The 22,541-nt window shown below is 40.2% G+C and overlaps 2 protein-coding genes and 1 pseudogene across 2 annotated transcripts in view; 2 read left to right on the forward strand and 1 right to left on the reverse strand.

The window, feature by feature from the left end:
- NUP160 (nucleoporin 160) overlaps window positions 1-18,911 on the forward strand; it is a 52,048-nt gene extending 33,137 nt beyond the window's left edge. The window contains exons 23-36 of the mRNA XM_081790262.1: window positions 354-473; window positions 4,707-4,802; window positions 4,902-4,996; window positions 5,092-5,188; window positions 5,278-5,383; window positions 9,896-10,056; window positions 11,216-11,276; window positions 12,243-12,353; window positions 12,544-12,667; window positions 13,584-13,685; window positions 14,307-14,448; window positions 15,632-15,757; window positions 17,260-17,364; window positions 17,835-18,911. Coding sequence (XP_081646388.1) covers window positions 354-473; window positions 4,707-4,802; window positions 4,902-4,996; window positions 5,092-5,188; window positions 5,278-5,383; window positions 9,896-10,056; window positions 11,216-11,276; window positions 12,243-12,353; window positions 12,544-12,667; window positions 13,584-13,685; window positions 14,307-14,448; window positions 15,632-15,757; window positions 17,260-17,364; window positions 17,835-17,924 — 1,536 coding nt within the window. The 3' untranslated portion in view covers window positions 17,925-18,911. The remainder of the gene's footprint in view (window positions 1-353; window positions 474-4,706; window positions 4,803-4,901; window positions 4,997-5,091; window positions 5,189-5,277; window positions 5,384-9,895; window positions 10,057-11,215; window positions 11,277-12,242; window positions 12,354-12,543; window positions 12,668-13,583; window positions 13,686-14,306; window positions 14,449-15,631; window positions 15,758-17,259; window positions 17,365-17,834) is intronic.
- FAM180B (family with sequence similarity 180 member B) overlaps window positions 1-22,541 on the reverse strand; it is a 336,925-nt gene that overhangs the window by 150,515 nt on the left and 163,869 nt on the right. The window lies entirely within an intron of this gene.
- LOC132662616 (U6 spliceosomal RNA) lies at window positions 20,594-20,676 on the forward strand (annotated as a pseudogene).

Raw genomic sequence — 22,541 nt, forward strand, 5'->3', positions numbered from 1 at the left:
GGCTCAGGTCTTAGTCTCACAGTTCATGAGTTTGAGCCCCGTGTCAGGCTCTGTGCTGACAGCTCAGAGTCTGGAGCCCACTTTGGATTCTGTGTCTCCCTCTCTCTCTGCCCCTCCCAACTTGTGCTCTGTCTGTCAAAAATGAATAAACATTTAAAAAAAAAAAAAAAAAAACCTTTAGATAACGTGTCAGAATTTAGAACAGCAGAAAATGTAAACGTAGTCAACAGTCTTAATTTTTCTTTTTTGGCTTTCCTTTAGCACCTGAACCCCGCACCCACCCACCCTAATTGTTAGCACTTAGAATTGAAACAGTCCATTATAAGTCATTTTGTATCCTTTTACTTCTCCAGGCTCTGCAATGCTTCCGCCAGGCAGCATCTGAAGTGGGCAAAGAGGAATTCCTGGATCGCTTGATTCGCTCAGAGGATGGGGAGATTGTATCCACCCCCAGGATGCAGTATTATGATAAGGTACATTGTGGCTCGGTTTGGTCTTTCTTACCTGTGTAAAAATGTATCTGAAATAATGGCTTTGGTATTGGGGGAGAAAAATAATGTGAAAATTAAGTCATTCCCGGGGCGCCTGGGTGGCTCAGTCGGTTAAGCATCTGACTTCGGCTCAGGTCATGATCTCGCGGTTCGTGAGTTCGAGCCCCGCATCGGGCTCTGTGCTGACAGCTCAGAGCCTGGAGACTGTTTCAGATTCTGTGTCTCCCTCTCTCTCTCTGACCCTCCCCCGTTCATGCTCTGTCTCTCTCTGTCTCTCTCTGTCTCAAAAATAAATAAACGTTAAAAAAAAATTAAGTCATTCCCTGAAATTCCAAAAGAAGAGAAATGAATTTGCCTTGAGAAATTTAAAGAAATGTGTATTTTAATGAAACTGGTAAATGTTTTTAACTTCAGTGAAATTCCCATTGTGATACCATTTTATTAGCCAAGTCATCACTAGCATTTTATTAATATCAGTCTTGCCGATATCTCAAAGAATTAACTTGAATGTTGTATTCAGCCTTAGTTTATGATTTGGCCCTCCTCTTCTGGCCTTTTTTGCTCTGGTCACTCAGTTGTTGCAAGGGTGGCCTATTATTATCTCATGCAAGCCAAGCACACAGTCTGCCCTCCAAGACCCTTCTACCTGCTGTTCCCCTTTATCCAAAGAGTCAAACCTCAAGCCCGCGTTTCATTGAGATCTCTGTGCATTTGTCACCACCTCAGGGAGTTCCTCTCTGTCTCCCCGTGTAGAATAGCTGTGGTGCTCGTGGGCTGCGTGCTGACCCGTACCACCCCCTCCCCACGTGCAGATTGAGGCACTGTGAGCAGTCTCTGTCCTTGCCATCCTTTATTATTTTCCTCATAACATTTAATCATGCTTGTTGTCATATTTTGAGTATCTATTTGTTGTTATCTGAGTTCCCCACCAGAAAGTAAAGGCAGGCTTAACTACTTTGTTCATTGCTGGTTAAAGAGATAAAATGATTTTTTTTTTTAATGAACTCTACACCCAATGTGGGACTTGAACTCATGACCCCAAGATCAGGAGTCGCATGCTCTACCGACTGAGCCAGCCAGGCACACCAAAATAAATGAAATAGATTTGTAACTCTTCATAACCTTCCCCATCCTACTAATGGGAAAATTATTTTGAATTCTAAGGATTTTTTTAAGGGTTTTGTTTTGTTTTATTGGGGGGGGTGATGCACAGATGAATGAGGGGCAGGGAAAGAGAGAATCCCAGGACGGACAGAGGGAGAGAGGGAAAGAGGGAAGTGGGGCTCAGCCAGTGTGGGACTCCAACTCACAAACTGTGAGATCATGACCTGAGCCAAGGTCAGATGCTTAACTACTGAGCCACTCAGGTGCCCCAAGATACGTCTATTGTTTTTCTTAATGATCTCCACACCCAATGTGGGGCTCGAACTCATAACCCTGAGATTAAGAGTTGCATGCTCCACCAACTAAGCCAGCCAGGCCCTCTGAATTCTGAGGATTTTTAATCTGAGACTAGATAGATTTGAGGGATTGATAAATCCCCTGAAATTGTGTGCAAAATGTTGCTTGTATTTTTTCTGTGGAGAAGCTCCATAGCTTTCATCAGAAGAAACTTACTGATTCAAAACACATGAAGAATCACTGCTCCAAAAAATGCAAAAAAAAAAAAAAAAAAAAGGACTTAAGAATCACTGCTCTAGTGAACCCCAAAGTGGGCCTTGGGAAGAGAATACTCACAGAAGAATTAAATTAAGATGTGCTAATGTTTAATAGAAAGATCAACCTGGGGCGCCTGGGTGGTTCAGTCAGTTGAGCATCACACTGCCGCTCAGGGCATGATCTTGTGGTTCGAGAGTTTAAGCCCTACATCAGACTCGCTATTTCACTGCTGTCAGCGCAGAGCCTGCTTAGGATCCTCTGTCCCCTTCTCTCTCTGCCCCTCCCTGGCTCATGCGCTCTCTCTCAATAATTAACACTTAAAAATATGTATATAAGGATCAACGCTGGTTGATCCCTGGTGCCCTTATTTGGACCTATTACCAGGTGGTCATTTATCATTTAGTCTCAAAGCAGGTGTCTGAAAGAGTGACGGTGTCACAGCTCGGGTGGGGCACATAGTGGCACCTACACTCCTATATTTCATTTTAGTAGATTATGTTTGGTTAAATTAATTTGCACATTATATTGCTTAATTTTAATGAAAATCACCTTCATAATTTTTAAAAATTCCTTCAAAGAACCTAGATTAAGAAAGTACAAGCAGGGGCACCTGAGTGGCTGGATCAGTTGAGCGTCTGACTTCAGTGCAGGTCACGATCTCACATTTTGTGGGTGCGAGCCCCTCATCGGGCTTTCTGCTGGCAACGTGGAGCCTGTTTCAGATTCTGTCTCCCTCGCTCTCTGCCCCTCCCCCCACTCATGCGCTATCAAAATAAACGTTTAAAAAAAAAGTACAACAAATGAGGACAAAATAGGGCTGACACTTCTGCCTTTGATCAGCCATATGGGAAGGTAAAAACAGTGACAGTCTAGAATCAGGTTTGATAAGAATCAGCTGATAACAGTTGAACTTCTCAGGAATGCTATTTTAAAATAAATGTACCTTGAAATAAAATTTCAATTTAAGATAATATGAAACCATGAAAATTATCAAGGTATTAAACATCCTACTTACCTGTGGTGGAGTGTAAATTGGTGTCAACCACTTTGAAAAACTACCAGTGTCTACTAGCTGCAGTCATTGACATATACCCTCTGACCCAGTAGTTCCAGTTCTAGATCTACCCAGAAACACGTACATATTTACCAAAAGAGATGTGCAGTTATGTTCCAAGCAACATATTCATAACACTCATACACTAGAAACCCAAGTGTCCATTGATAGAATGGATCATTAAATTACGGTATATTCTTTGAATGGAATACAGTATCAGTGAAAGGAATTACTGCATGTAATAACAGATCAGCCTTATAAACATGTTAAGCAAAATAAGGCAGACACACAAAAGAATTCATACCATAAGATTCTGTTCCATGAAATTAAAAACAAAACCAGTACAAGTCAGTAGTGGCTGGAAGGAGTCACATGGGAGCTTTGGAGTACTGCCATAACACAATTCTTAATTTAGGTGCTTGTTAAATGGATGTGTTTACTTTGTGAACATTCAATTAGCTACATACCTAGGATTTATGTACATTTCTAAATATGTTCTTTCAGTGGAAAGTATGAAAAACTAAGCACCTAAAAGATAAATGTGTTTTATACTGTTAATAAAAGAATAAGTACTAATAAAGATAATTTTAAACTGTTTTTTATCTTTATCTTCTATAAATGTATATGTTGAGTGTTTTATATGTATGTATTAGACAGTTGTGTGTATATAAGTAAATACATGTGCACAGGTCTAGGAGAGTATGCACATTGGTTTTTTTTAAGATTTTTTTTTTTAATGTTTATTTTTGACAGAGAGAGAGAGAGACAGAGCATGAGCGGGGGAGAGGCAGAGAGAGAGGGAGACACAGAATCCGAAGCAGGATCCAGGCTCTGAGCAGTCAGCACAGACCCTGGTGCGGGGCTTGAACTCACAGACCGTGAGATCATGATCTGAGCTGAAGTCGGATGCTCAACCGACTGAGCCACCCAGGCGCCCCATGCACAGACATTGTTAATAGGGTGGACAGTCAGAGAAGTTTGAAGAGCACTGTTCTGTCTTGTTTTAAAAATGGGTTATGTCAAACATCATTCTCTTTAGGGTTTTATAAGGCTATGGCGGCCATTTATTTATTGGGCTTTAAATTCGTCTATGACCTAAACAGTAGGAAAAGTTAGTGAAATTGCCAACCAATACTTACTGAGAGCCCTAAACATTGAGGATGGAGCTGTGAACAAAAAGATCAATAGGAAATTTTACAGTAAGTCTGTTGACAGTAGAATCTAAAGGAAAGTCTTTTTTTTATTGTGTTTATTTATTTTAAGTAATCTCTACACCTAACATGGGTGGCCACCAACTCACAACCCCAAAATCGAGAGTTACATGCTCTTCTAACTGAGCCAGACAGTTCTCCCTAAAGGAAAGTCATAAATATTAACCACATAGTCCTGTCTTGTAGTCAGTATCTTTGATCTTAACTAGTTGTCTTTCTGATTGTTTTAAATCCTATTTCAGTTTGAAGTGCACTACCATATTAATTTTCATGGACACTCTATTTCTCTAGATTTTGCGTCTACTAGATGTTATTGGTTTGCCTGAGCTGGTTATTCAGTTGGCCATGTCAGCAATAACTGAAGCAGGGGATGATTGGAAAAGTCAGGTAAGAACTAACTGTAATCTAGTTATTTCCCTTTAGATTGGTCCTGGATGTAGTATTTCAATTTCTACTCTTCTTTTCCCCCCTATATTTGATATTTAGGCTACTTTAAGGACATGCATTTTCAAACATCATTTGGATTTGGGTCACAATAGCCAAGCATATGAAGCCTTAACCCACATTCCTGATTCCAGCAGGTAGTCAATCCTAGTCTTTTTTTAGAGAAGACAGTTTACCAGCTCTATTTAATCCACTGAGACAGTTTGCCTTCACTCCTTTTTTTGCCTTCTAGGCGGTTAGATTGTCTGCGGCAGTTGGTGGTCGTTCTTTGTGAACGCTCGCAGCTACAGGATCTTGTAGAGTTTCCCTATGTGAATCTGCATAATGAGGTAATTTTACGTGTCCACTGCTGACTGGACACAGCTGTGGTGGTTGTTACACTAGCTACTTTGAAATCTGATTGCTTCCCCTTCCTTAGGTTGTGGCAATAATTGAATCACGTGCACGAGCTGTGGACCTTATGACTCACAATTACTATGAGCTCCTCTATGCCTTTCACATCTATCGCCACAATTACCGAAAAGGTGAGCGGTTGAAGCCGACAGCTTTGTTGGGGGCAACCTTAGAGTTTAGTCATGTTTACAAAAATACTGTTAGACTTATGTAATTCTTACCTTATTTTTACTATTGAATGAGTGTTCTCTACAAGCATTTGGGAAAATTATATTTAATTACAAGATTGGCTTCACCCCTTTGAGATTACCAGCTAGCCTTAAAGAGATGCACTTATCCCATTCTAGAACATTCTTGAGGTATTTCCAGCGAGATGTCATTCCGTCTATATCTTCTGTCTGATTTTAAGACAAACTAACTTTTTTACTAGAGGCGTCTTGAATTCTTGTGGCTGGTGGTGACTTCTTGTGCCAGCTTGCTAGTGGCCTTTTCTTATTTTTGTTGATTCTTTTGAGAATAAGTTATGGACATCATTATCTCATGCATAGTTAAGATGTATCTCCTAAGGACAGTTTCTTATTTAATTTCAATACAATTATTAGATTAAGGAAATACAACTAATTTCATGAATTAAATGTAAATATAATACTATTGTGATTTTTTAAAGTTTATTTTGAGAGAGAGAGAGCGTGCATGTAAGAAGGGAGAAGGGAGAGAGAGAATCCCAAGCAGGCTCTGCACTCACAGCGCAGAGCCCAATATGGGGCTCAGTCTCAGGAACTGTGAGATCATGACCTGAACCGAAATCAAGAGTCAGATGCTCAGCCCACTGAGCCACCCACAGGCCCCTATCATGACTATTTTTATAGCACATTCCTCCTATACCATCCTTACCCCCTGGTCTAGAATCACAATATTTCAGGGCGCCTAGGTGGCTCGGTTGCTTGGGCATCCAACCCTTGATTTCAGCTCAGGTCATGATCTTGCGGTTTGTGAGTTTGAGCCCCACATCTGGCTCTACAGTGACAGTACAGAGCCTGCTTGGGATTCTCTCTCTCTCTGTCTCTGTCTCTCCCCCACTCTCACTCTCTCAAAATAAATAAACTTAAAAAAAAAAAAATAGAATCAGAGGCACCTGGGTGGATTGTCGGTTAAGCGTCTGACTTCAGCTCAGGTCGTGGGCCCAAGCCCCATGTCGGGTTCTGTGCTGACAGCCTGGAGCCTCCTTCAAATTCTGTGTCTCCCTCTCTCTCTGCCCCTCCCCCACTCATGTTCTGTCTCTCTCTGCCTCTCAAAAAAAAAAAAAGGTTAAAAACAGAATCACATATTGCATATTTGTCATGTCTCTTTAGTCTCCTTTAATCTGGAGCCCTTCTTTTGGCCTTAATTTGCCCTTGGTGTCATTGATATTTTTGAAGAGTACAAGCCAGTTATTTTTGTAGAATGTATCTTAGTTTGGATTTGTATGATGACTAATGAAGACTCTATCAGAACAGCTAAAATGAGCATAGCATAATGTATAGAGGAGTTGAATCACTGTGTTGTACACCTGAAACTAATGTGTCATTGTGTCAACTACACTTAAATAAAGAGATTTAAAAGAAAAAAAAATTATGGGACACCTGGGTGACTTGGTTAAGCATTGGACTCTATTTCAGCTGAGTTCACGATCTCCCGGGTCCAGGAGATCAACCCCTGCCTGCATCTGGCTCCCTGCATTTGCTGACAGCACAGAACCTGCTTGGGATTCTCTCCCTTCCCCTCTCCCCCTGTCCCCCTCTCCCCCTCTCCCCCTCTCCCCCTCTCCCCCTCTCCCCCTCCCCCTGCTTACACAGGCACACACACCCTCTCACTCTTTCTCAAAATAAATAAATAAACATTAAAAAAAATTTGAGCCTTGGAGGCTTAAAAAAATTAGTCTTTAAGACAGGAAAAAAAAAGAACAGCTAAAATGAAGGGATTACATGTCTATTAGAAGATCTTATTTTACAAGATCACCATTGTGGTTCCCCTTTGGAAATGGTTACATTTTTATACCATTTTCACTCAGAAAACTTTTAATAAGGTTTCTTGCTGATTTTCATTGGCAAGAATAGATGGAAGTAATTTGTAGACATGCTCTTAATTTTCCTAATGGTAAAACGTGTGTGTATTACTTATCTCCTTGACCCATACAGAGAAATATAGGTGATTAAGTACTGCTCCCTGTTTGCTTTTATAGTTACAACATCCATTACATCAACTTGGTTAAGACCAGTTTAGCCTGATTAATGTCGAGGTCTTTCTGAAGCAAGGCTTGTTCTTCTAACAAAATGTCTTACATATGGCAGGCACTCAGAAACATTTGTTGGGGAGAAAAAGTCAATTGACTTCAATTTAAATAAAATTGTATAAACTTTAAAACTTGGAATGAAAAATAGTTTCATTTGAAAACTAAAAGATATTTTTAATGCCCTTTGATTTCTGGAGTCTCATGGTGTCTCAGAACAAGGTGTTCCTCAGTATCTCATTCAACCTGTGTAACTAAAGTTTTATAAAAATAATCTGTTCTTGAGCAGAGCATCCAAACATTTCTTGGTCTCATGGTGTGGAATTAGTTAACAATGTGGCTGAAACTAGCCTTCTAAACTAGTCTTCTGTACTGTTTGGGGATGTAGTATCTAAAAGTCAAAAATCAGGGCACCTGGCTGCCTCAGTTGGTAGAGCTTGGGACTTTTGATCTCAAGATCGTGAGTTATCACAAGCCCCACATTGGATATAGAGATTACTTTCTGAATGAATGAATGAATGAATGAATGAATGAATGTCAGAAATAATATTTACATGATCTTTTGTCTTTTTTTTTATTGTAGTAAAATACATATAAACTTTACTAACGTAACCACTTTTAGTATACGGTAATGCTAAGTGCATTCACATTAAATGCAACCAATGTCCAGAACTTTTCATCTTGCAAAATGAAAACACTATACTCATTAAACAACAGCTTCCTATTTCCACTTCCTGCAGCCCTTGGCAACCATCATTCTACTTTCTGTCCATATGAATTTGGCTACTGGAATCATACAGTATTTTTTGTGTGTGACTGGCTTTTTTAAGTTTGTTTATTTTGAGAGAGAGATCAAGTGCAGGAGGGACAGAAGGGGGCAGGGAGGGAGAGAGAAAAATCCCAAGCAGGCTCTGCACTGTCAGTGCGAGTCTGATATGGGGCTCAAACTCACTAGCTGTGAGAACATGACCTGAGTCAAAGTCGGACACTTAACCAACTCAGCCACCCAGGCACCCCTTTTGACTGGCTTATTTCACTTAGCATAATATCTTCAAGGTTCATCCATATTGTAGCATGTAACTTCTTTTTGAAAAAAAAATTTTTTTAACATTTATTTATTTTTGAGAGACAGAAAGAGACAGAGCATGAGCAGGTGAGGGGCAGAGAGAGACAGGGAGACACAGAATCCGAAACAGGCTCCAGGCTCTGAGCTGTCAGCACAGAGCCCAATGCAGGGCTCGAACCCACCAACTGTGAGATCATGACCTGAGTTGAAGTCAGACACTTAACCGACTAAGCCACCCAGGAGCCCACATGTAACTTCTTTTTAAGACTGAATAATATTTCATTATATATATATATATGTCACATTTTGTTCATCCATCAATGGATGCTTGGATTGCCATCATCTTTTGGATAATATGAGTAAAGGCTGCTACGAACAAGGGCATACAAATATCTCCTCAAAGCCCTGTTTTCCATATTTGGACTATATGTCCAGGAGTGAAATTGCTGGATCACAAGGTAGTCCCATTTTTAATTTTTTGAGGAACTGTCAATACTGTTTTCCATAGCAGGTACACCAATTTACATTCCCACCAGGAGTGTATAGCAGTTTCAGTTTTTCCACATCCTCACCAACACAGGATTGTGTGTGTGTGTGTGTGTGTGTGTGTGTGTGTGTGTGTGTGTGTTTTAATGTTTGTTTATTTTTGAGGGAAAGACAAAGCATGAGCAAGGGAGGGGCAGAGAGTGAGGGAGACACAGAATCTGAAGCAGGCTCCAGGCTCTGAGCTGTCAGCTCAGAGCCCAACGCAGGCTTGAACTCATGGACCGTGAGATCAAGACCTGAGCTGAAGTTGGACACTCAACCGACTGAGCCACCCAGATACCCCAGGATTTTTTGGGGTTTTAAGTTAAACTCAATCTTGTTTTAAATTTTAATATTTGAGGGACGCCTGGGTGGCTCGGTCGGTTAAGCGTCCGACTTCAGCTCGGGTCACGATCTCACGGTCCGTGAGTTCAAGCCCCGCGTCAGGCTCTGGGCTGACAGCTCAGAGCCTGGAGCCTGCTTCCGATTCTGTGTCTCCCTCTCTCTCTGCCCCTCCCCCGTTCATGCTCTGTCTCTCTCTGTCTCAAAAATAAATAAACGTTAAAAAAATTTTTTTTTAATTTTAATATTTGATTAGTATAACAAATTCTCTAAAACACATTTTTTAATATTTTATTTTTTAAGTAATCTCTACACCCAACATGGGGCTTGAATTTACAACCGCAGGATTAAGAGTCACATACTCTTCGGGCAGAGCCAGCCAGGCGCCCGTCTAAAACACGTTTTTGAAGTTCTGATGTCTGACTTATTATTGCCTCCTAGCTGGTACAGTGATGTTTGAGTATGGAATGCGTCTTGGCAGAGAAGTTCGAACTCTGCGGGGACTTGAGAAGCAAGGCAACTGTTACTTGGCCGCTGTTAACTGTTTACGACTTATTCGTCCAGAATACGCGTGGATCGTCCACCCAGCATCTGGTGCAGTGGTATGAAAACTTTCCATCTTGGAGTTTGGAGATCATTTGGCTTATTAGGGTTGGTCCTTTTGAAACTGGTTTGGTCCTTTAGAAAACATCACCTCATTTTGCTTCATTTCATTTAAAATTTCTGCTGGGATATTTGTGAACTTACCTATTTTTGCAACAATTCGGTTCTATATTACTACCCCTTTAGTTCTCAAGTTTAGAATTATTATAGGAAGAAGTATTGCAGTGTGGTTTTGGAATTAGACCTAACTTCAAGCAGATTACTTAATGTTTTGGTGTCCAGTTACCCTTTTGCATAAAATAGGGATGATGATGATGATGTCTACCTTGTAGGATTTGGGGGGTGCTAAATGAGATCATTCATGTAGATTGCTTAGAACAGTGACAGTGCCTGACCTGCAAAAAGTGCTCAGCAAATGGTCACTGCTTCCATTTCAGTCATTTTTGTTAATTAAATCTACAATTACTGTTTTAAAGAATGTGCACTTTGAGTTTTTCTTGTCATGCTGATGGGGTCATATATGCACAGCTACTTGTGCTTTGTATAGTTCCTGCATTACTAGGCTGGTTAGGGCTGGAGAATGTAACTCTGGAACCAAGGAAAGTCAAGTCGTTTATATGGGGGTTAAATCCATGTCCTTAGACCCAATAACATGTTAGAGCTAAGTTGGCCAACTTGGCAAACAACTCCTGTGTCTGATAGTTACAGTACCTTTGTAAGAAGAGCTGTGCTGGTTGAAATAAACATAATTTATGTGGAGAGAATTTAAGCATGAGAGCTCTGGATCAGTTAATGATCTCAAAATACAGCTGACCCTTGAACAACACAAGTTTGAACTGTACAAGTCCACTTATACACAGCTTTTGTTAGTAAATACAATAATGTAAATGTATTTTCTCATGATTTTTTTGATTTGCTTCAGCTCATTTCATTGTAAAAATATAGTACATAGTACAGATAACATACAAAATATATGTTAGTCAACTGTTTATGTTATTGGTAAGGCTTCTGGTCATCAGTAGGCTATTAAGTTTTGGGGCGAGTCAGAAGTTATATGCAGATTTTCAACTGTACAGGGGTTTGGCGTCCAACCCCCACATTGTTCAAGCGTCAACTGTACTAACTTTTCACATTTAAGCACTTGTTTTGTCTTTACAGTGTGATCGCCCTGGCGCGTCCCCTAAGAGGAATCATGATGGAGAATGCACAGCTGCTCCAAGTGAGTTGGACATCTCCTGCGGATTCTTTGCTGGACAATAATTATATTGTTATGTTACAGTATTATTTGTATTAAATGTGTGTTTTTGTATAGTAGTTGTAAATTATGTACAGTACTGTAAAAATATTGTGAAGTTCCTTCTTTTAGCTTATTTTCAAGATTTCAATCTGCTAGAAGTTGGCTGGCAGCTCTTGGAAAACTTCGTATGGCTGCACGAGAAATGAAGATGCTCGAAAGAGAGTGCTTGTTTTTGTTGCTTGCTGTGTTTGAATCAGCTTAGTGTCAAACTTGTTTTATCGGGCTCCTTGCATATTACCATGGAGGCATTGTATTGCTTCTTAAAAAGCCTGGGCTCCAGAGTTGGACACACCTGGTTATAATTCTGCCTTTCTCACTGTGGGCATGTTCCTTTCATACTGATGTAGATAACTGCATCTCAGGGTTGTAAGAGTTAAAGGAAATTCTGTGTAAAGTACCTTGTAAGCCTCTTCTCAACTGCAGCTGTTATTTGAGTACTTTGATTTGGCTCAGCAGCATGCTGGACACAGGGCTATTGCTTTATTTATTTTTAATTTTTTTTTTTTCTAACGTTTATTTATTTTTGAGACAGAGAGAGAGAGACAGAGCATGAACGGGGGAGGGTCAGAGAGAGGGAGACACAGAATCCGAAACAGGCTCCAGGCTCTGAGCTGTCAGCCCAGAGCCCGACGCGGGGCTCGAACTCACAGACCACGAGATCATGACCTGAGCCGAAGTCGGCCGCTTAACCGACTGAGCCACCCAGGCGCCCCCTGTTGCTTTATTTTTAAGTTCACTTTTATGGAGCCCTGTGTTTTCCCTCCAGTGCCTTTGGAATTGACACTGAATTCATGTTTAGTGGAAATTGACAGACTGAGTTAATAGGCACTGATGAGACACACTTCCTTTGTACTTTGGGAATTGAAAACATTTTTCTTTGGCTTCTAGCCAATCGGCAGATTGAAATTCTGGAACTGGGAGACCTGGAAAAAGAGTGTTCCTTGGCCCGAATCCGCCTCACTCTGGCTCAGCATGACCCGTCAGCAGTTGCAGTTGCAGGTAGGAATGAGGCATTCTGGGAGCACTGGCAGCACGCTTCGCTTCAGGCCGGGCGGTGGACACAGTAGGCTAGACTGGCCAGAGCCTCTCACTCTTCCTCTGAGATGCTCATACCAGGGGCGGCTTTGGGGCTTTGGGTCATCCACATACACCATTGTTTGCACTAAAAAGCTCTTTTCCATTTTCACAGGAAGTTCATCAGCAGAGGAGATGGTCTCTCTCTTGGTTCAGGCTGGCCTTTTTGACACTGCCATATCCCTCTGTCAGACTTTTAAGCTTCCCTTGACGCCAGTCTTTGAGGGACTTGCTTTCAAGTATGTACGAAATTGTCTTTCCATGGTCTTCATTTTCTTTCTTTTTTTTTAACGTTTATTTTTGAGAGAGAATGAGTTGGGGAGGGGCAAAGAGAGAGGGGGACAGAGGATCTGAAGCAGGCTGCACACTGTCAGCACAGTACCTAAGCCAGTTGTGCTTTATTTATTTTTTTTAATTTTTTTTTTTAAATGTTTTATTTTATTTTTGAGACAGAGAGAGAGACACAGCATGAACGGGGAAGGGTCAGAGAGAGGGAGACACAGAATCTGAAACAGGCTCCAGGCTCTGAGCTGTCAGCACAGAGCCCGACGCGGGGCTCGAACTCACGGACCACGAGATCATGACCTGAGCCGAAGTCGGAGGCTTAACCGACCGAGCCACCCAGGCGCCCCCCAGTTGTGCTTTAAAGAAATGCTTTTGTCTAGTCTACCACAGTGATTTTTATAATTTCTTTTAATTATGATTTTTTTTAATCTTGATTTATAGCTTCTCTTGAGAACTCAAAAAACCTGGCATTCCTAGGCCTACATTCCCACAGGACAGTAGATAATGTGGTGTCAACACTGGGGTCCATTTTAGAAAAGGCATGTATTCAATCCTTTAGGCCCCTGTAAGCATTATTAAAAAGTACTTTTTATTGAAGTAACTTGTACCTAAATATTAGTCAAGTAGTTTGTGAATTGGAAATATTTTTTAAACTTTCAGAATTTTTCCCTTAGAAGTAAATTCTCTCTTAACACTTACCAATGGCCTTGTGGGTCCTCCAGTTATGTGGCTTTAAGGAGAGGAAAGAGCCAGTATTCCCCAGTAGTGAATTCAGCTAAAGTTATCACCTTATCTCTAGTTTTGGTAACAAAATAATGTGATTGTTTTCAGCAGATTAGTTTATGGCGTGTGGAACCATTTTCGTTGCAGATGCATCAAGTTGCAGTTAGGGGGCGAGGCAGCCCAAGCAGAAGCCTGGTCCTGGCTAGCAGCCAATCAGCTCTCATCAGTCATCACCACTAAGGAGTCCAGGTACAGCTCTAGTGCTCCTCTGCCCCAAAGGGCTTACCTTCCAAACACTTCCCCTAGTGCCCAATTCATGTCTACCTGAATGCACTTCAGTTTCTTTAGAATCCTTCTCTAACCCTAACCCTCAGTAAAATTCCCTTCCTTGAATCGCATTTACAATTTGTATTACACAACTTTAGAATTGGGGCGTTTAACGATTTGGCAGTCCTCTGACATTAGTTTTCAACCCCTAAATTAGCATACCAATATCACTACTAAAATACAGATCTATTGCCCTCATTTTCTAAAGCAGAACTTCTGCATGATTCTAATGCTTGATTGGGTTTGGAAACAGTGATGTGAGCCTGTTTCCTTGTTTTAGAATCCATAACAAAGAAGTTCAATGAATTGTGTAGTTGAGTAAAGATGTGATTAGTGGGAGAGATACAATCCATGTCATTTGGTTTCTAGTACTACCCCTAAGTCACATTGACCCTGATGATATTAGTTGCCATGTAGTTATATTTTCAGTTCAGTTGTGAGCTTCTAAAGATTTTTTTTCTCCTTGTAAATAGATGCTTTGAATGGCGCTGTAAATATCTGTTAAGAATCTGGAACTCATTAGTCCTTTCTGCTTTTATCAAGTGCTACAGATGAAGCATGGAGACTATTATCAACTTATCTGGAAAGGTACAAAGTTCGGAATAACTTATATCACCACTGTGTAATCAACAAGCTCTTGTCTCATGGAGTGCCTCTACCTAATTGGCTAATAAACAGTTACAAGGTAAGTGGTATCTTAACTCGTATAGAGTAAGAAGCTGGTTGTTATCAGTATGAATAACTTCATGAGATGATTAAAAAGTAGAGGTGATAATTTATGGAAACATACTGACATATACTTTGGGCAACTTCTTAAAGTTAGCTAAAAACACTAAGAACAGCTGAACTTGAATTCTGTATGAAGTACTGGGTGTTTAGAATTAAAGTTCTACAGGTTAGTGATTAAGTTCATGCCTGCTTGTGTGCTCAACTGAACAATGACTATATGCATGACACTGTATTTACTGTTCATTACGCAAAAAATTCACGGGAGTGAGTGGAGTTGTTTTCAAAACTGCAGCAGGGTTTAAGTTTTGTCAAAATTGGGTTTTTGGAATGCCTGCATCAGAATTATTTGGGTAGTGGGCTTCTTCAAAATACAGATTCCTGAGCCCCATTCCAGACTTAGAGAATCAGGTTATCTGGAGCCAGGATCTGGGATCTATATTTTAACAAGCTCCTAATTTGAAATAATGCACGCTGAAGTGTGAAAGCTATATCTGAAATACATAGAGTAGAATAGGGAAAGAGAGAAGGTAATGCTTAAAATCAGGAAAACTGATCTTTTTTTTTTCTTTTTGGGTTTTGTCGTTGTTGTTAAATTAGAAAGTAGAAAAGCAGCTAAGATGATGAAAGTTACAAATGTGATCATATCAGAATATGGAAAGCATAATTACATAGTTAGTAGAGCCCTTCCAAACTGAGGTTGTTTTCACTTTTGTTTCACCCTGAGTTAAAAAGATTTAATTCAGGTACTGAAAGTTGGTAATTCTTTTAACTTCTTTTGCATTTGTCACTCATATATTTCTGGGAATTAACGTGAATATATCATCTCTTCAGTACTCAGCATTTCTGAGGTTTGTTGACTTTTACTACTACTGTGGACACTGAAGTAGAAAAATAATAAAATGTGTCTTAGATTGCAAAACAGGGCAGGAAGACCACTTAACAGATAAAGTCTTACAAGGTACCCAGAAGTAATTGGGCTCTTAGGAATCCAACCCTTGTCCCAGGATAAGTAAACCAAGATGCTCATTTATTTATATTGAGAAGTATAAATCCCAGGGAATTAGACACTCTGCATCCTTTGGTCACTGCCCAGGTAAGATGGAAATAGGTAGATGTTCTTAATCTCTGACTCTTTACAGAAGGTCGATGCCGCTGAGTTGCTCCGTTTGTACTTAAATTATGACCTTTTAGAAGAAGCTGTGGACTTGGTTTCAGAATATGTAGATGCTGTATTGGGGAAAGGACATCAGTACTTTGGAATTGAGGTAGGCATGCATACGTGTTTCTGTATTATCACTCTAATAAAGTCAGGATGTGAAAGTAGATTGAGCTATAGAATAGTGGATTTACCCTTTACTATTTGTAGTTAAACGATTAGTTATTTCGTTTTTGTTGTTTTTTAAGATTTTATTTTTCGGGTGCCTGGGTGGCTGAGTTAGTTGAGTGTCCAACTCTTGATTTCAGTTCATTTCATGATTTGACAGTTCATGGGATCGAGCCCCACATCAGCTCTGAGGTGCCAGCTTGGGATTCTCTCTCTCTCTCTCTCTCTCTCTCTCTCTCTCTGTCTCTCTCTGTCTCTCTGACCCTCACCCACTTGCATGCATTTGCACACTCTCTGTCTCAAAATAAAGAAAGAAACTTTAAGAAAAAAAAAAAAAAAGGTTTTATTTTTAAGTAATGTTTACACCCAGCATGGGGCTCAACTCACAACCCCAAGATTAAGAGTTGCATGCTTCACCAACTGAGCCAGCCAGGAGGCCTCACGACTAGTTTTCCTTATAATCAGGAACTGGCACTGTAGGATTTCCCAATTTCCTGTTTATAAAATGGAAATACATTTCATTTTTCTCCATCAAAGGAACGTAGCTTTAGTTAGTATTTAGAGGAAAGAGGTAATTAAGAACAAAATGCTATTTTCTGTGTTCCAAAACTGTGCTGAATTTCTGCAAGTGTTTTCTCGTTTAATCCTTACAGCCACCTATGGGAGATTGTTTTACCCCCCCCCCTTTTTTTTAAACCCACAAAGAAACAGAGGTTCAAAGGTTAAGTAAGTTGCCAAAGCTCACACAGATGGTAAATGGAAGAGCCAGGTCTAAAATCTGGGTCTACAAAGCCAAGCTCTTAAACTCTCAGAAAAGTATTCAGAACTTTGAAAGGTGAGCTTTCCTTTTCCAAACTTTTCTTTCTAGTTAATTTGAATCTATATTTCAGACTGCAAATAGAAGCATTCATTGACAATTTAGAGTTTTATTGAGTGTATTTTTCCTTGATAGGCCTTAGGGTTACTTTAAGAGGTGACATGAATTTAAAAATACATTTGGGGGCGCCTGGATAGCTCGGTTGGCTAAGCATCCAACGTTGGCTCAAGTCATGATCTCATGGTTTGTGGGTTGGAGCCCTGCCTCGGGCTCCATACTGACAGCTCAGAGCCTGGAGCCTACTTCAGAATCTGTCTTTCCCTCTCTCTCTCCCTCCCTTCCTCTCTCTCTCTCTCTAAGAATAAAAATAAAAAAAATAAAACATTAAAAAATTTTTAAAATACATTTGATTTCACTAAGAAAAGGACAAGTTTCCCAGTTGAAAAGAGAAGCGAGGGGGTGGGGGTGGTACAAATGTGTGTCTGTGTACATGTACATACATACACACACAGTTTCTTACTGTGAAAAAAAATTAGTAGTTTATGTTGTCCAAACCTATGAAACTACACAGAAGAAATGGTCCACTTTTGAGATTTTCTTCAAATAGAAGATATTTTTCTTTCCAGTTTCCATTGTCTGCAACAGCTCCGATGGTGTGGCTCCCATACTCTTCTATTGACCAGCTTCTCCAGGCTCTGGGAGAGAACAGTGCCAACAGTCACAACATTGCTGTAAGTCGGTCCTTTCATGTGGCGGGGCAGGTGTCTTTTATGAGCCCTTGCACTAGCACTCCCACCTGAAGCTGGCTCTTCAGCTCTCAAGGATTAAGGGGAGAACAGAAAGCATTTGTTGCCCTTAACATGCTGCTCCAATCCCTTTATAAAATGATTAGTTAAATCACATGTAGTCTCTCCGGTTCTGAGAAGATAGCCAGTAATGCATTTATTAAAATACTGATGTGATTTGCATGTTTAGAAAATTCATTAGAACAGGAGTGGGATAGTGTGTGTGAACAGTGGAATCCAATTTTATCAGTAGAATCACAGAACAGACTCCGGTACTGAATGTTGAGTAAGTGAAGCAGAGTGGCGGACATCTTTATTAGGGGGAAGCTAGTTGGTGAAGTCAAAGTGATGACTAACTTCAGTCTTTTTTTAGTCCTTGACCTATTCTGTAACGATTCCCTTCTTTTCTCCTCCAGCTGTCCCAGAAAATACTTGACAAATTGGAGGACTACCAGCAAAAAGTTGATAAAGCAACACGAGATTTATTATATCGTCGGAACTTGTGATCTGGATGATTGCCTAGCTTTTGTAACCGCTTGGTGCCTCTTAGGGCTTAAGACTTTACCCTACAGGAACCCTGGATTCCAGGACAATTTTTATACCTGCAAATGGTGTGTGCAACATCGAGTCTGCATCCTGCACAAGAGAAGAGGGCAGATGAGTCACAGAACCTGTGCTTGCTGGCGGTGCTAACACACAATTTCTGGTTCTCAACCTTGGTCTCAAACAGCTGCTTTTGTATATGATTCACAAGCTTTTTTAGAGTTTCTATTTTTTTAAACAACCGAAGACATTCTTTATCTGCAAATTGAAACCCACCCTCACTTGCCACAGTAGCTGATGGTGGTGGTTGGTTGTGGCCAACCACTGGACGCAGCCACTACAGACCCTTTCATTCTTCCTGCCACTGTCTGTATTTCAGTGGAATTATTTTGGTCCAGAACTGACATGTATTTTCTGTATTGCAAACAGAGGCTAATGATTTTGCATACTCTTTTCATTATTTATTGTGGAGTTTTTGTATGATCTTCAGTAAAGTATTAAATAACTTGCCTAAATTAAACCTAAAATTATGATCAGCTGTGAAAGAAGCTGGTTTTGAATCTGGTTCTGAGGCTAAAGTTGAGTAAACTCTTAGCTAAGAAAAAAATAGGGGATTTTACCTACAAAAGTAACCAATTTTCAAGGTAAATTCTGTTAACTTCTATGATTTATGATAATCAAGCCGGACTTGATCATACAACTTGTCTAATAATGTATTGGACCAAAATATAAACTTTCCTGGTCGGATTCAGAGTATTCATGTCCACAGATTTGGGGGGATCATGAAAAGTAAAATCTTGGATTTTATTCTGTATATTAAAATGTATCTTTTAAGGAAATGATCTGTATATTACTTACTTGTATGCCCTTTGACCTCTCTTGAGTTTTTCATAAGCCTTTAATTTTTATACTATCAATACCATAATTACATTATATATTTTAAATAACAATGTGAGCTTCACTGTGGTATTGTTATTGGTAGATATTGAGATGTATGGCTCTTTTTTCATTTTAGCTCTGCCAAGATTAATGTGAAGTGTTTGATGTAATTGGGACTGGAAGAGCCCTTGCCCTGCCAGAGCTTCATAAACCCGTGTGGCTCCCAAGTATAGCAATAAATACACATTTATAACCAAATATACACATATAAAACCAAAAGAAAGGTTTCACAGAATATGTATTTGTTGCTGTGTAACCTAACGCTTTCATGAATGACTAATGGATCCACAGTCTGAAAAAATCAAATCCTCTTGTAGCCATTTTGGAGAACAGGAAGTAGCTTGAGACTGGCCCTGTTCCAGAAATTTAGCCACCTGTGTTGCTCATCAGAGCAGTAGCTTCCATGGTGGCAGTTCACAAGACCCTGACCAGTTTTTCCTGTTGTCAGTATTTTGGTTCAAGACCCCACCCATGCTGGAGCAAACCCAGCTCTTCTGTCCTTTTCCTTCCTTCCTTTCTTTCTTTCTTTCTTTCTTTCTTTTTTAATGTTTATTTATTTATTTTGGGGAGAGAGCATGGCTGGGGGGGGGGGGGCAGAAAGAGAGGGAGAAATGGAGAATCCTAAGTAGGTTCCACACTGTCAGCACAGAGCCCAACACAGGGCTCAAACTCACAAACTGAGAGCATGACCTGAGCCAAAATCAAGAGTTGGATGCTTAACTGACTGAGCCACCCAGGCACCCCTCTTCTATTTTCTCCCACCTTCTTCACTTTGGTTTCCAACCAGAACAGATGATGGAAATTCTTTCACTTCACTTTTCTCTCCACTTTAGTTCTGCATTTTTGTTTTCCTGGACTATGTGATGTTTTCATAGTCCATAGTAGCATCATTATTCCTTGTTTTTCCCACACCAAAAATTTCTGATTACAAAATGTTACTAAAAGAGTTCCTCTTGGGGAGCCTGAGTGGCTCAGTCATTAAGCATCCAGCTCTTGGTTTTGGCTCAGGTCATGATCTCACTCACGGTTTGTGAGTTTGAGCCCCACGTTGGGCTCCACACTGTCAGTGCTTGAAATTTTCTCTCTCCACTGCTCGCTCTCTCTCTCTCTTTCCCAAAACTTAAAAAAAAAAGCTCCCTCTTAACGGGCACATAGCTAGCTCAGTCAGGGGAGACACAACTCTTGATATCAGGGGATATCAGGGTTGTAAGTTTGAGCCTCACGTTGGGTGTAGAGATTACACTAAAATGAAATCCTAAAAAAAAAAAAGCTGCCTCCTGTGCTCACTTCGGCAGCACATATACTGAAAATTGGAATACAGGATACAGGGGCACCTGGATGGCTCAGTCAGTTAAACGTCCAACTTCAGGTCATGATCTCATGGTTCATGGGTGTCAACACAGAGCCCGCTTCAGATCCTCTGTCCTTCCCTCTCTCTCTCTGCCTCTTCCCTGCTGGTTCTCTCTCTATCAAAATACATGAATAAACTTAAAAGCCACCTAGATGGCTCAGTCGGTTGGGCGTCCGACTTCGGCTCGGGTCATGAGCTCACAGTTCGCGGGTTCGAGCCCCGCGTCGGGCTCTGTGCTGACAGCTCAGAGCCTGCAGCCTGCTTCTGATTCTGTGTCTCCCTCTCTCTCTGCCCCTCCCCACTCATGCTCTGTCTCTCTCTGTCTCAGAAATAAATAAACAAAAAAAAAAAAATTGGAACAATACAGAGATTAGCATGGCCCCTATGCAAGGATGACACAAATTCGCGAAGTATTCCATTAAAAAAGAAAAAAAACAACTCCCCCCTTTTTAGTACTTAACTGCCATTAAATAAAGATAAGACTCTCAAACGGAAATTTTATCATTCTTCATGTAACAAGGTGTAACTGATAAGGTCCCTACCTTAACAGCCTGTGACAATAAAATATTTCCTGTGGATAATAGAATTGATGATACACATGAGTTTCATATTGACCATTCTTACCAAGTTTATCACTGATTTTTGTGACCTTCCAAGAAAAGCTAATCTGTTCTATAAATACATTGTGCATTGTCACCTCTGCCAGTCGTCCTCACTAAAACACTCGAGAATCCCGGGGGTCACCTCTCACCAGCTCACTATGGGTTTTTCTCTCCCCATTCTGATTCCCTCCCAAAGTCCAGGCTGTGTTGTCTCTTAAAACTGAAACTGCGCTGAGCACTTAGGAGTAAAGAAAAACAAAAGCTTAAAAAAAAAAAAAATTGGATGTAAATTTTTAAAAATAAAAAGTTACAAGATATGGAAGGTTCTAGAAAATACGGACTGTGTGCATCCCCATAGATTGTACTATTTGCCCACCCTTTGGGTGCCAGGCTGTTCTGATGTGGCTGATACCAATATTCCCCTCATGGCGGGGGGGGGGGGGGGGGGTAATATAAATGTAAATGAGATTTCTGTTTAATCAATAAGTGAAAAGTCTTATTACAGTCTATAACAATTACCCTAATTTACCTCAACCTGGTGCATTTAAAAAAAAAATTTTTATGTTTTTATTTATTTGAGGAGAAAGAGAGGGAGACACAGAAACCAAAGCAGGCTCCAGGCTCTGAGCTGTCAGCACAGAGCCTGATGTGGGGCTTGAACCCACAAACCTTGAGATCATGATCTGAGCTGAAGTGGAATGCTTAACCGACTGAGCCACCCAGGTGCCCCCATTTTTATAGATAGAACACAGTATGATAGAATACAGTATAATAGAAAGAACACAGTATAATAGAAATTTCTAAAGTGTTCTTTAATCTTCACAGTTCTTTCCAATTTTGTCTGTACCTAGAAACAGTCCTGTATTAATGTTTTTTCACAAACTGAGACCTTAATAAGTAACTCATTAACCCCAATCTACAAGAATATACCTTTCCACATCTGTATGGAATTCCGTCATCAAAAGACAAATTTATTGTTCAAATAACCTATGGCTGTCTGTATACACTAAAAATAGCTATTTCTTCCAGTAAGTGAGGTTTCATGGTTTAAATGAACTTCTATAAAACAAGTGAAATAGTGTAGTATAATAAAGAATGTATCTGGTTGGGGCACTTGGTTGGCTCAGTCAACAAAGCATGGTGACTCTTGATCTGGTGGTCATGAGTTCGAGCCCCATGTTGGGTGTAAAGATTACTTGAAAAATATTTATATATATATGTTTGTGGGGTGCCTAGATGGCTCAGTCAGTTAAGTGTCCAATTCTAGATTTTGGCTCTGGTCATAATCTCACGGTTAGTGAGTTTAAGCCCCGAATAGGGCTCCACACTGGCAGTGTGGAGCCTGCTTGGGATTCTCTCTCTCTCTGCCCTTCTCCAAGTCACTTTCTCTCTCTCTTAAAGTAAATAATTTTAAGAAAAAGAATATATATATGTGTATATATACATATATATATGTGTGTATATATATATGTGTATATATATATGTGTATATATATATGTGTATATATATGTGTATATATATGTGTATATATATATATATATATATATATACACATGTACATATATATATTTGTGTATATGTATATATAACATATATATGGGTGCCTGGGTTGCTCAGTTGGTTAAGCGTCCTGCTTTGGCTCAGGTCATGGTTTTACGGTTCCTGATTTCCAGTCCCATGTTGGGCT

This window comes from Panthera onca, chromosome D1, assembly GCF_046562875.1.
Source record: "Panthera onca isolate mPanOnc1 chromosome D1, mPanOnc1 haplotype 2, whole genome shotgun sequence".
Classification (NCBI taxonomy): Eukaryota; Metazoa; Chordata; class Mammalia; order Carnivora; family Felidae; genus Panthera; species Panthera onca.